Here is a 15003-nt window from a genome sequence, read left to right as displayed (position 1 = left end):
AGACAAGAAAACTGGCTAGAGAAAGCGTCTATTGGCCACTCATCAACAAAGACATTGAAATGTATGTTAGGAACTGTTCCATGTGACAAGAACTGAGACCCCAAAACAAGTGCGAACCACTACAACCTCATGAAGTGCCAGCCTCACCATGGCGCAAGCTTGGTACGGATCTCTTCCAAATCAAAGACAAGCAGTTTCTACAAGTAGCTGACTACTTCTCTAAATACATGACAGTCAAACTGATTCTAAACCCAGTTACGAGCAATGCTGTCGCTAATGAAGTGAAAGCCTTGTGTGCATTGTTTGGAAAACCAGACACTATTGTCAGTGACAATGGCCCTCAGTACAGTGGCCAGCATTTCAAGTCTTTCTGTGCAGAATGGGGAATCAATCACGTGACCTCCTCTCCACACTATGCTAGATCGAACCAGTGATCAAGAAATGTCTCGATGAAAACCAAGACATTGATAAAGCACTGCTACACATGCGAGCAACACCAGCATCAACAAACATTCCATCACCAGGTGAAATGCTATTTGGAAGATCACTTACTACAACACTACCCTCGAGACAAGAAACTTCCCACACAACAAATGAACACAGACATCATCTGAAAACAAATCAAGAAACAAGGAAACCGAGGTTTGCCTGAAGCCCTGGCAGGGACCTCAGAAATATCAGAACCGAGGTTTGCCTGAAGCCCAGGGACCTCAGAAGAAGAAGACAGTATCACTCACCATGCCCAAAACTGGAAGCCAGAAGTCTGACGTACCAACAAGTGTTAGTGCTATGAAGTCTATAATGTCTCGATCTGGTAGACAGATCAAGACACCTGCTAGATACAAGGACTAACCATGACACTGACTGTTGACTTCTCCCTCCTAGTCAAGCCCACAATCAAGTGTTGTGAACTTTAATTTCACTATTGCTTCCAAGTCAAGTTGAATGACGACTATTAAGTTACAGTTCGAGTTGGATATTATAGTTATTAGCTCTTTACCTGTTCAGTATTATTATAGGTAAAAGACATTGACATTTCAGTTGCACAACTGCCACGTATGAACATTTATCATATAATGGGTAGGTTTCTCGGCAGGATAAAGCCAACGGATAAAAACGATATCCGTTGGGGTCATATGCGGATAGAGATGCAAATATCAAAGGTCAAGTAGGGACTACTTTCAGTGTTTATAAACAAACATGGAGTCGCACTTGTCATTCGGCGATCAAGTCAGAATTAACCATCGTGAATCTGGATAAACTACAGGGATAATTGATACAATTATTAAAAAAAACAGTCTTATATACTGAAAGTCAGTGTCGAACTGCGACGTAACTAAGGAATTTTATAAGTTTGGGCAACTTTGGAGATATAAATTTCGAAACAATTTTGCGAGGGCACTAGGCCTAGCCAAGCGGGATCAGAAGCCATATCTGTGCTTGTAGACCTCTGCGGCTTGAAACCTTTTCCACAAATAAAAATAGTTGGGTTTAGGCGAAATATGTATGAATTGTTACCTTGTTTCGTTTTGGCGCTGTGTATACATCTGACTATACTTCTTAACGTTAGGACAGAACAGGCCGACTGTGAACAATCACTGGCCGTGATGTCTCATAGACTAGGGTTAGAGTAGCTTCCCTTTGACAAAGGGCAGTTACTCTAGCGGACAGACCGATGGATTGTCGCGAAAGGCAAGTTAAAACAATTGTTGTTTTGCGTATATGTTGCTTCGCCACTGTATAAGAAATAGATTTCAGTTTGAACTATATTGGCTACTGTCACTGTCCGACTGACACATCACCTACCCTGTGACGTAATAAATATTAATGCGCGCATTCCAGGAAAACTCGCAATGTTTAGGTAATGTTTGTGAGTGAGGGGAAGCGATTTTCAAGCACAGAATTGAAGAATGACATTATATGATAAAGAGGTTATCACGCTTGTGTGTTTAGGGATGGTAAATATCCTGTATTAGGAATAAACACTATGTATTTAGCTCGCCAAGGCTCGCTAAATACAATGTTTATTCCTAATGCAGGATATTTACCATCCCCAAACACACTCGCGTGATAACCTCTATTTATTTACAGTTAAAGCTAAGCTGTGAAACTTCATTACAAAGATAAAGCTTTGGCTTCATCGTCCATCAATGCCTTAATGAGACTTCCTCTCTATTGTATGAAAAGGGGGATGTTATGATGTATAATACTCAATTCGCATCGCGATCCTAGTTTTGTATCGCGATCCATGTTTTGTAATTAGCCCTAACACACGTATGAATATCTTGTCAGCGATCACCATCATGGCGATTATGAATGTCAGTCAACTGTTGTTATGACATACTAGTGCATAGAGCAGTAGAGAGAACATAGCACTTACCAATTTTTGCATATTTTGCTTCCATGTGTTACATGTGGTACGTGCTTCCGGTTTCAGAAATGATAGCTAAAATTGCAAGTATTTTGATTATTTCTCGTAAACTGCATTATTTTGCTTTACATCAACGAGAGGAATAGGTTGGGGAGAATAAGATATATGGAAATATAACCATTTAGACAAATGTCTTATTTTGTATATATACCACAATAGTTTTCATCAGAGAGTTGAAAGCTTTGGCGAAACACCGTGGTCTACATGGATATTCTCGAATGAGAAAAAGCTGAATTGATCGATCTACTAGGTTTGGAATACAACAAACCCCAGACTGTTAGAGAACTCAAAGCTCGAGCGAAAAAAGTGGGCTGAGGGGTTATTCTCGAATGAGAAAAGCTGAATTGATCGCTTTACTTGATAAAAATCAACCAGATGATATTGATAAAAAACAACCAGATAATGTTGATAAAAATCAACCAGTTGATGAGTTAAAATTTGTACCCACAGACGGTGTGGGTAAATATCTAAGATGTTGGAAGATGGATATTAATTCCAACATGGATGTTAATGATGTTAAGCCCATCGTATCAAGCAAAATTAACGAGGAGATAGATGATTTAAATAGTATAAAATACCAGCTGAGGGTTAAAATGTCATTGAGTAAAAATGACACCGAATATACCGAACCTTATTTCCGAGGCAAGTAAGTAGTTATAACCATCTCCGATACTATAAACACATCATTAGATATATCAATTCAGAGGATACAAGAAACTTTAGAACGCTGGACTTTAGAGGTTCGGGTTGGGGTGTGAATAAAATCGATAGTTTATATTTAGATATAGTAAATTATATGCCTTTCAAAGGTGGATCTTATATAGATTTACCCCCGTATTATAAAAAGGAAAAAGCCATAATTAATGTAAAAAATAAAGGCGATGACTGTTTCAGAATTACAAAAAGATCTGCATTGTTCCCGGTAGACAAAAATCCGGATAGACCTTCTAGCTATCCTCAAAATGATGGACTCAATTTTGATGGTATAGACGAACCTACACCAATCTCACAAAATAATAAGGTGGAAAAGCAAAATAATTTAGCTATAAATGTTTTTGGACATTCAAAAGGTATTGTTGTACACAGGATAAGCTCCGCTCCAGAACATATTCCCAGAATCAGTTCATTCCTAATCGAAAAAGATGGTAAATATCATTATACATGGATAAAGAGTTTAAGCAGACTATTATACGATCAAACAACCCATAAAGAAAAAAAGAAATATTTCTGCGAAAGATGCCTACATGGATACAGCAGACAAGATATATTGGAAGCACATAAAGAAGACTGTAGAGGTGTTGGACAGACTGCTATCAGGATCAATATGCCTAAAGAGGGGAAAAATATATTAAAATTTGAACATTATTGTAATCAAATGCTAGTACCGTACGTAATTTACGTCGACTTCGAAGCGCTTATCAAACCTATAGAAAATAATCTAGATAATAATCAAGATAGTAGTTTTACGTACAAAACTCAAGAACATATTCCTTGTGGGTTTGGAAATAGTGGTAAGGTATGATGGGAAAACAAACCCGCCCGTGATTTACAGAGGTCCCGATGCAGCGGGAAAGTTCCTAGAATATCTACAAAATGAAGAGAGAATAATCAGGGAAAATTTATCGTGTAAGAAACCAATGTGGATGACGAGGGATGATTGGAGGGCCTATAAGAGGTCAACGAGTTGTCATGTTTGTAATAAACCCCTGAATGGGGATTCTGTAAGAGATCATTGCCACGTCACGGGTAATTATCGGGGAGCCGCGCATAACGAGTGTAACTTGAAACTAAAAATGAATTCTCAAACAATACCCATCCCCGTTGCGTTTCATAACCTTAGAGGATACGATTCACATCTCATCATGCAAGCTATCTCAAAGACCAATGGTGGCTTAATGTGCATTCCTAATAATATGGACAAATACATATCAGTCTCGTTGACTAAAACTATACATTATACGGACAAGGATGGGAAAGCCAGAATAAAGCAAAGTAATGGGCTTAGATTCATAGACTCCGTACAGTTTCTGTTTTCTTCCCTTGACAATTTAGCTCATGCGAACAATCCTGATGACTTTGTGATAACAAATCAATATACCAATAGGTTAACTCATCATTTGTTGCTGAGAAAAGGTGTATATCCTTACGAATATATGGATGATTGGTCTAGATTCGACGAAACTAAATTACCACCCCTTGAATCATTCTATAGTAACTTAACAGAAACTAAAATAACAGATGCCGATTATGAACATGCTCTGACAGTGTGGGATAAATTAGTTTGTAAGAATTTAGGCGATTATCATGATCTGTACTTAAAAACCAATGTACTGTTACTCGCCGATATATTCGAGATATTTAGAAAGACATGTTTAAAACAATACGGCTTGGACCCGTCATGGTATTATTCCAGTCCCAGACTATCATTGGATGCATTGTTGAAGAAGACCGGCGTAGAACTAAAACTACTCACAGATTATGATATGCACTTGTTTATTGAGAAAGGATTAAGAGGTGGTATATCGATGGTAGTGAAAAGGTATTCTAAGGCTAATAATAAATTAGTGGAAGGATATGATCCGAGTAAACCAGACACGCATATATTATATCTCGACGCCAACAATTTGTACGGATGGGCTATGAGTTAACCTTTAGCCATGAGTGGGTCGATGTGAATGATATCCCCTCAGATTCTAATAAAGGGTACATACTAGAAGTTGACTTGGAATATCCAAATTCGTTACATAAAGACCATAACAGTTATCCTCTAGCTCCCGAAAGATTAATGGTGAATAAAGATTGGATGTCGAAATATCAACACTCCTTGATGGGTAATACTAGGTTAGCTAACGTAGAAAAACTTGTACCAAATTTGATGGATAAGACAAAATATCAGCACCTTGTTTCTTGTATAAACAATTACGATCTTTGACCCCAATCCCACATACAGAACATGTATAATTTACATTTCCTTGTCTAATGTAAAAGACATGAATCCCACAATATATACCAACGCAACATCTGTTGCATTGAATTGGCTTCCCCATGAGCGTAAATATATACAGATTCACGGCTATACACCTGTCATATCATTTGTCTAAATGCAAATCACATCTCCACTCGGTGAGCAGTCATAACTGGTGAGTCATCGCTACCATATTTTCTTGAGTATAGTGCGCACCCATGTATAATGCCCCCTCTAGCAGGTTCAATATTTTGGAAAAAAAGAAATTTGAATATTATGCGCAGAAAATTTTTACACCGTACCCTTTCAGCGAAGTCTGGCAAACAAACGGGTGCTGAGAAACTTCGTCAGTACAAATTCGAAATTTGAGATAAAAAAAATCACCAGACATGTTTATTTACCGTTTAAATAGTATTTATCGTTCTGCTAGGCATTGTTTTATACAGGGGTCCGGAAATCGTCATATGCGCCGGACATGTCCGATTGGGAATCTCAAATGTCTGGTTTAAAATATTGCTTACCGGACATTTAAATTTTTCTGTCCGGACATTTTAAAAAGTATTGTCTGGACATTCTTAAATTTTGAAAGGACATGATCAACATTTAGGACTGAGCAGTTTCTGTCTGCGGTTGTAACACGATGAAGATAATCTACACTGACAAGCTTTGTTTGTTTTGATTGCTGTAAAAATACATCGTACCTACATGCTAGTCCAATCGGTCAATCACTGTAATAGGCAATAAACTGAGTTGACACTGATTAATCGACTATTAATTACTGAGAACATCTTGTTAATTTGAGTGAAAGGTGTTTACAACTGTACATAAATACCTTGCATCATCAATGTACCTCATTATCCTCACAATGCTACGATACGTAACCTCAGACAAGAAGCGAAAGCGTGACGACAGCCAGTCGACCGATGCAGAACGATCAGTCGAGTGGATCTGCCAAACCCTCAAAGTCTGGACGATCATTTTGTAAGTCATGGCTAACGACTTTCACTTGGTTGACATACAATGAGGATTTGCAGATTTTATTGTTTTCAGTAGCTAGTCGTATATTGAATTTTGATTGACCGCCATTTTTCTTTCTGTGATGATCGAAAGTCAAATTTTTTTATGGTCAATAATTAAGAACAGATTTGTGCCACAAACAACATGAAATGTATTACATTGCAGGAAGTTTTATTACATACAGATATTTACATAAACATTTGGCACAACATGGGGGCTGCCTCGGTTGCCTAAGAGACCCTGGGTCGAAGTGACCCGGGTTGACACCCTGGGGTCATGGAGACCCCGGTAAGATGACAATGTCCTGGGGTCTTATGGAGCCGGACTGTGTAGCTGTGAGAGGGATATGCCGGTCCTGGGGTCCGATGACCCGGACGATCCCTAGAGTTAAGCTAGTACTGGTCGTGCTGACCGGACAGTACCGAAATAGCGTAAGTTCTTTGGGGGCCACAAGCCTTCCATGCTCTGAGTATGGAGTGGCTTATGACGCCCAAACGAGGTTAGCAACCGAGAGCCCCCAAAGAATTAAGAATATAGGTAAATAACATGAATATGGTACTTAGTGATGGTGACACATAGCCTTGTGGGCTTGCCCTAAGGTGGAATCGGACGTTCTGATATACTTGGCGTAACAGTCCGACGTCCACCTGCCCATAGTCTTAATGAGGTGATCCTCGATGTGAACGGTGGCCGCCGTGGTAGCTGTTCCTATCCGGAATGAGTGCCCGGAGTAGTCGGCGGAGTTGTAGCCAGTCAACGTGAGGACCCTATCTAACCATGACAAAAACACAGTCCTGGATATTGGTAGATAGTCCCGATTGACGAACAGCGGATCCTGGTATGCAGCCCTGCACTGCGTTCTAATGGAATACAGTTTGGACAAGGCCGAGTAGGGACATGTCATAGTGTCAGTAGCGAATAAGTCAATGCTAACGCCTAGTCGGAAGGGATCAGTCTTAGACACTTTTAAGGTTATAACACATGATCTTTTATGATGTACGAAACTAATGTCACTCATAGTTATGTTCCTACTGGGATCAAAGTTGGCTGAACATGTGAGTTCACCGCATCTCAAGAATCCGAGGAACGCTGTAAGATACATACATTCCATTACCAAATCATTGGAAGGACCGAACACGCCATCCCTGAGCCGCTTGATGATGTTACGTAGCACATGGTAAGTGATGGGGAGTCTCTTCCTCCGCTCTGGTGTATGGGCCCGTTTGTATCCTCTGAGTAGAGTTTGAAGCCGATTTAGGGCACCGGTTGAGACATCGTCAAACAGTGTCCTGATTCCCGCTTGTAGGTACGTAAATCTGATTCCCGCCAGATAAGTCTTCACGGTGTCATGTGAGAGTTTGAGGAAGCCGAAACAATGTGCAAGAAAGTACTGAAGGTAGGCGTCGTTAACTGGTGGCAGGCCGCTGCTGGCACCCAGTGTGTTGAACAAGCTGAACTTTAACATGAACTTTAGGTAGCACTGAAATCCTGTAGAATATGCTGTTCTTGTTTGTCGACTGATCGCAGCTGACCACAGGGTGTCCAGGTGACGGTTCAGGTCCACATCACTTGTGAACTGGGTGGGCAAGGCGTTGGATGGAGGTCTGCGTGGGGCGCCAGGGCTCGGAATTTCCTGAACTGCAAACGGGAAAGAGCATCTGCAATGTTATTTTGTACACCTGGAACATGTTCAGCTAACACAATAAAGTTATTTATAGCTGCTTGCCATGTAAGGGTCCGCATCAGAGCCATAATGTCCATACATTTTGATCTGCCCTTTTTGATAATACCCACAGTAGCTATATTGTCACAATGAAACAGTACTCTCTTCCGTGTCCAATGTCGTCCCAAGAGAATGGCCGACACCACAATAGGATAAAGTTCCAACCAAGCAATTGATTGTGCTGAGTCTCGACTGTTTATAACGTCCTGAGGCCACGCCTGGGCGAACCATGCCCCATCAAAATATCCCCCGTGTCCTACACTTCCAGCTGCATCCGTATACAGATTGAGATCCGGAGCTGATGTGATATGGTCGTCATGGAAAAACGAGATGCCATTCCACTGGTTCAGAAATTTGTTCCACATGTGCATCTCTATCCGACATTGCTTAGATAGTCTGATATGGTGGTGCAACTTGACCACAGTGGCCGACAGTCGAATCAGATAAGATAGGAAGGATCTACCTGGTACTACCACTCGACAAGCATAGTTTAAATGCAAAGACAGCAACTCTCTTTTCGTACACTTAGTCCGAGTAGAAAATGATGTTAACATATCTGCTATCCTTTTCAACTTGTTCTCTGGTAAGCTCGCCGTCATCGAGACTGAGTCCAAGATGATGCCAAGGTATTCTAAACAAGTTACAGGTCCTTCAGTCTTGTGAACAGCGAGTGGAATTTGTAGTTTGTCGAACAAGGTTAAGATGGCATCCATAGTTGTGCTAGCTTCATAACCGGGAGGATCAATAGTCAGGAAATCATCTAACAGATGCAGAATGTTTTTAACGCCGTAGTTGTATTGCAATATCCAGCACACGGCTTGTGATAGGGTATCGAAAATCTTTGGACCGGATCTGCACCCGAACGCCAATCTAGTGTAGAAGTAGTACCTATCGTCCCATCGGAAACCAAAGAACGGCCAGTACCTGGGGTGCAGCGGAATCTGTTTGAATGCGTCGGTAATGTCCACCTTACACATTTGTGCACCATGTCCCAGTTGCTTAATAACTGCAATAGCATGGTCTATGGTCACATAAGAGAGTGAAGCAGATTCTTTACTAATGAGATCATTGATACTTGCGGTATGTTCCGAGTTATGTGGGGCTGACAGATCAAGGATTAGCCTCTTCTTGCCCGAGTACTTGCCCGTGGCAACTCCTAAGGGGTTAATTCTGTAAACAGGGTATGGAGCCCGCTGGAAAGGTCCGATAACGTACCCTTTATGGACTTCTGTTTGCACTGCTTTGTCACAACTATTGGATCCAATGTAGCACTACGATTGTTTTTACATTCCGTTGTGGACTGTGGAACATCCGACATTAAGGGGTCGAAGCCATGTTGCAAGCTGTTGACGAGATATGTAGCAAATGGAGGATGGGGATGAGAGGTGAGTTCTGCCTGTATAGCCTGAACATTGATGGGAGTGAGTTGGACTGTTAAGGTGCCTACGTCCTCTTCTCTGGTTATATCCGGGAAAGTTAGTCAAGCTTGGTTGTCCCGTCTTGATTTGGGGGCCTTGGCGCAAGTTGCCTGTCCGTGGTTTGGGGCATGACAATAGAGACATACATGAAGGTATGCACAGTTCACTCTCACACAGCCCTGGTGATTGAAATTATTGCAGACCTCCCTTCCGTTTGACCTAACTCTAGGTTGTCCCCTGGTGTCGTTTTTGTCCATCGCCCCCATCCTGTCGGAGCTGACACTTCGGTCCGAGAACAGGGTAGGCCTAACTGTATCAGTACGTCGCTCAGGACACAAGTCTGTACCATGGGTGATGCTGTGGCAAATTGCACACGATCTGGAACGGGGCCCCGAAGAACACAGCCCGTACAGACGTGTGTCCCTCATATCCCAGCGAATACTGCAACCTTGTTCTGCGTAGGACGCCACTCTGGCAGCAAATAACTTGTGGTAGTCATAGTGCGCAGAGCCCCCATACAACGTAGCCAGTTCGATGACAGTTTGCTCGTGTCCGTCCAATTGTTTCCGTTTGGCGTTATTGCTGTCACAAAGAATGTCCTTGTAAATGCCAAAGGCCTGTATGAAGTCTGCTAGTGTAAGAGTGCGATTTAGCCTAGCATCCTCCTTTAAATGATATACATTGCCATCATATTTGGCCATTCTAGCGTCTAGTGTGTCTTGATTAGGTATCAATAACAAGGCCAGGTTACAGTACTTGCCGTCTTTAATCTTCTTCTTGAGCGCTGGCGCGACTGTGTGGATGTGGGGCAACGAATCCGACGGCACATCATGGCTGAGGTGGTCCGGTAGGCTTGTAGCTGCGTACTCGGAGGGCACTGCGTTATGGCGGGTCATGTTCGCTATCATGTGTTTTAGCTCTGCAAGTTCGCGTTGTAGACTGGCCACTTTAACAGGTGACACGGAATTGGTACCATCGTCCCCAAGTCCGATACGACACTGTAGGGTAGCGTGGTCCCACTAACGAGGGCATCTGGGTTCCTGTGATGTATGCTGGCTTCGACCACCCCCGGAAGTGTGGCCGCCGGAGACGTAATGGCACCCGGGTCGTAACTGTCCGACCAGGTCACCGTCCCTGCTACTTGCCGTTGTTGTTGGTTTTCTTGGAACAACTGCGGCAAGCTTTTCCTAGGCCAATTATTTGGAACCCTCACGCCCCGTTCTGCCAGTTGTTTGCGTAGCTGGGCCACAGTCAGATACGGTTGACTGCTGATTCTCCCTGTAGTACGACTGGCACTGGCAGCAGTGGCGCGGGGTTCGAGGCTATACGTGTTTTCTTCAGGCTGTGTGGAGTCGAGAACATTAACCCGATTGCGCTGACTTCTGGCTCGTCTATGTCTCCTCTCCGCCATTATTAGTCTTGGTTAGCTGAGTATCGCGAAACCCGAGATCGGATGGCTTGACTGGACTCGTGATTTAGCACCGAAGCATATGAGAGTAACGCAGTTGAGTGGCTTGCGACAATGTAGAAAGTAGCCTCATGGGGGGCTGCAGGGTTAATAAAGGTAAACACTGTGACGTCATGTCCGTCTTACTGGGCATGCGCAGACTGTTTAGAAGTGCATTGTGGGATGTAATTACTGTAACATGATCCAGACGGCATGAAAGGCACATTCGGGTGACAGAGTTAAGAAATCGTGTTGAATATAAACGTAAAGAGGTGATTGACCTGTAATAGGTATATTAAATATGAACGCGTAAGTACTGTTGTTGTTGCACAAACTAAAATATCCAATTACCATTGAAAAAAGTATTCAAATAACTATTGCTATCAAAGATATTTAAGTATTTGTGATTATATTATCTATCTTGTTTTTAAATAATCTTTAGTTATTTAAAAAAACTTTTATTCCATGAGGTCACGTGATAACCAAATATGGGATAATAGTCTCGATCCAAATGTTACAACGCGTACACTTGAGCAGACTCATGAATATTAATTAGACTATTCACTACGTTACCAGATCGTTATTATAACAGAAACAAACGTATGTTTTCCATGTATATCTAAAATGATATTATTTGTTATTAATTTTCCGGTGAATTAAACAATTTAAATTAAAACAATTCATAATTGGTTATATTATGAATACGTAACAACTTGTAATGTGTGTGAAAAGTTGTACTAAAATACGCTATTTGAAGGGGGCGTGGCCTAAATGCAAATGTCCGATTGGGATTTTATATTTTCCGGACCCCTTGTTTTATATCTAGGGATTAAGATTACCTTGTGTATTTTCTCGTAAACTAAGCCGGAAACAGCAATCAGCTGTACACACGTTTTCTTGGAATCGACCGGTGATTCGGTCAAGACACACCCAATGATATAACTTTATAGGATTTTTAATGCAAGGATCAGCAAAAATTGTATCTGAAACTATTTTTTTTATCAGGAATAATATATTCCATTATTTTCTTAATTATATGCAGCCTTTACTAAACATATTTAAAATAATAATAACTCTAAGCGAAGCAGCTGATCGCTATTGCCGGGTATTATTTTTTACATGGACCCAGTCTGACCAGTCACCGTCAAGGCTCACGCGAACGTTTTTGCTAAGCAATTGCATAAGCAGCTGGTTGATTGGTTTTAATACGAGTTTACATTGCTTCGTTTCTGCTAACAGTTTTCTGACTTTATCTCGCTCGAGGTTGGTAGAAATAACATCATTTTCACATAGACATTCCTCAAATGAATCTTGGTCTTTGCAATGAAACAGATCTACCCATTTGGTCTGCTCTCTCAGATCTTTCAGAACTGATCGAGTCCTCAATGATGATACTACACTGGCCAATAAAATTAAAAGTTTTAGTCTGTTTTCAGTCGTACAAATGGGTATCTCTCATACCCTCACGCCTAGTCGCATGTTTAAAAGGAAGCCAGAAGCTGGAATGTAAACATTAAACTTGTTTCCGTCAGGTTGCGCACGCACCTCCCTATGACATGTCACAAATCTCTCAGCACGCCTCTGAGCTGGTCGCTCTAGAAAGACTTTCGCGATAGATTGCTAGTTTGTATTCTGCTAGTACTTATCGTGTGTCTACAGTTGTTGTTCTAATAAAGTACTAATTACCTGTAGACTCCTGGAATGTAATCCTTGGTAATCCATTGTTTGTGTTCAACACGCGTTTCACTGTTTGACTTGATTATACATGTGGCAACATGTCAGGCTTTTGTGCCTCGTGTCAAAGAATACTGTTTGAAGTAGATCCTCACAAGTATTGCCCTTCCTGCATAATTAAGGACGGGTTTTCAACGTGTTTGTGGGATAAACGTTGTAAAGAATGTGAGCACTTTAATAAACTTTCATTGGTATCTACCCGCACGACTGATCTTCGTCAATTGGTTGATCGAGAGAGTCCCTCAGCCAACCCCGTTACGACGGGACCGGCTCGTGACGAGGACCATGAGGGGACTATGGTCCCCAGTCGGTCTGTCTCTTGTCCTACCAACGACGATAGGGACGTCGTGGAGGTCGACAGTGAACACAGATCCCTCTCTACAAGTTGTTCCCGTTCCCGGGACGACAGGCCGAGTGCCTCGTCGAGAGACAGTAAACAACTTCGAGGTCGTTGAGAGTTCGATTCGGATGATAACTACGATGGGGATCGTAGTACTTCTAACGTGCGACGCTCTCGAAGGGAGTTTTTGGGAGATCAGCATCGTGGAGATAATGATCGATTGACACCCTCGTCTCACTTTCGTATTGACCCGGCTTTGATAGCCCAGATCACGGTGGCGGTACTCGCCTCGACGGCGTCAACCGACTGAGGTGGGTCTTTATCAACATTTTCGACGGCTATTCATACCGCTCTCAACCAATGCAAAGAAAGAGATTACATGTAATACTCTCTCCTTTTGCTTGAGAGCGGTCATTCTCAGAGCTTACGAGGCGCAAGGACTCGCACCTCCCACCTCCTCTCATCTGCACGAAGTTCGAGCCATAGCTTCAACATGAGCAAATGAGCAAACTGTTGGTGAATCTACGCATTCATATGGTTTTTGTTGCCTGCAGTACTTCGGCTGTTTTATTATGGTTATTCGGTGTATGCATTGTCTTCTTGTATTTTTTAGTTACCTTGTATACTGCGAGTTGCTCTGTAACTAAATTATGCGCCGACCACACTTCGATCGCAATTCAACTGACGTGTGCAGTTGTCCTGTCGCATCAATAATTAGTTGTGTGTCGAAGAGCATTAACCATGATATTTTTAGTTACCATGGATACGACGAGTCGTTCTGTAACTAAATTATAAGCCGACCACACTTCGATCGCAATTCAACTGACGCATGCAGTTGTCCTGTCGCATTGATAATTAGTTGTGTGTCGAAGAGCATTAACCATGCTGTGTGTTCGTGATAAACAACTTGTCTCGTCTGTGCATCTGGTCGAATGTTCTATTGTCACTACAGGGGTGAGGAACTTGGTTCATTTGACGTGAAAGAGGTCACTTCCTGATTACTTTCCCGACCCTCCTTCCAGTGTTCCGTCGAATTCTACCCATTTGTACGACTGAAAACAGACGAAAACATGGGTTTTTCAGATTAAAAACGATGTTTTATTGGTCTGTTCCCACCCAGCCATCCCCACAGGGAAGTAATCCAGTCCAGTCCTGCTGTTGGCTTATTCTTCAAGATTTGTGACATGTCATAGGGAGGTGTGTGCGCAACCGGATGGAAACAAGTTTAATGCTTACATTAAAGCTTCTGGCTTCCTTTTAAACGTGCGACTAGACGTGAGGGTATACCCATTTGTACGACTGAAAACAGACCAGTAAAACATCGTTTTTAATCTGAAAAACCCATCATTGTTCAGAGAACAGGAGATAACCATTGCCAGTATTTTAACTGCATTGGGATTTACTATATCGACTTTGACTCTCGCGTTAACCGGTGGAGGTGGACCACCCACACCACCCACGCTACCAAGGTCGGATGGTGTAAAAGAGTGGATAAAAAAGCATTTAAAAGCATTAGGAGAAGCACTGGGAAAGCTTGCTTGGAAAGCCACATCGGTACTTCCCGGTATAATAGGGAGTATTGTTTCCTGGCTCTTGGATTTATTAGCTAAGACCGCAAAAACTTGTGGGCACTGATTGTAGCAATTGCCGGGCTGTTGTACTTATCTGTTAAAGACTATTTATCCAAATCATAAGTAAACGAGCCGCGACTCCACCTACTATAAGCGCTGTTTTTTCATCGATATGTTGTTGATTTTTAGCGGCACTTGTGGTTGTGTGTCAGTAGATGGCTGTTTCGGTGACTGTGGTGTTACTATTCCCGTTTCGCCTGTGTTTGTTTGCGTTATCAATTCTGTGTTAATATCTGAATTTATACCTGGTTTTTGTTGATCGGAAGCAAAAACAATTTTATTATTATAGCCGATCAC

At 42.0% G+C, this 15003-nt stretch overlaps 2 protein-coding genes across 2 annotated transcripts in view; one reads left to right on the top strand and one right to left on the bottom strand.

The window, feature by feature from the left end:
• The window catches only part of LOC139478718 (SCY1-like protein 2), a 517883-nt gene that overhangs the window by 220386 nt on the left and 282494 nt on the right, over positions 1-15003 (top strand). The gene's annotated exons all lie outside the window — the stretch shown is intronic.
• Positions 6973-8501, bottom strand: LOC139478308 (uncharacterized). Its single transcript, XM_071260731.1, has 2 exons — positions 8374-8501; positions 6973-8053 (listed from the first exon to the last, which is right to left on the bottom strand). Exons 1-2 carry the CDS (start codon positions 8499-8501, stop codon positions 6973-6975), a joined length of 1209 nt encoding a protein of 402 aa, XP_071116832.1.

Source organism: Haliotis cracherodii, unplaced genomic scaffold (assembly GCF_022045235.1).
Source record: "Haliotis cracherodii isolate W230 unplaced genomic scaffold, xgHalCrac1.p SCAF_4, whole genome shotgun sequence".
In the NCBI taxonomy this organism is placed as follows: Eukaryota; Metazoa; Mollusca; class Gastropoda; order Lepetellida; family Haliotidae; genus Haliotis; species Haliotis cracherodii.
The sequence above is the reverse complement of the archived record's forward strand: the minus strand, read 5'-3'. Positions and strand labels throughout refer to the sequence as shown.

Excerpts from the sequence above, each read along its gene's own strand:
- LOC139478308 (XM_071260731.1), bottom strand. The coding sequence starts at position 8,501 with ATGTGGAACAAATTTCTGAACCAGTGGAATGGCATCTCGTTTTTCCAT. Across the intron at positions 8,054-8,373 it reads GGACACGGGGGATATTTTGA|AGTTCAGGAAATTCCGAGCC; the intron begins TGGGGCATGGTT and ends TTTCCCGTTTGC.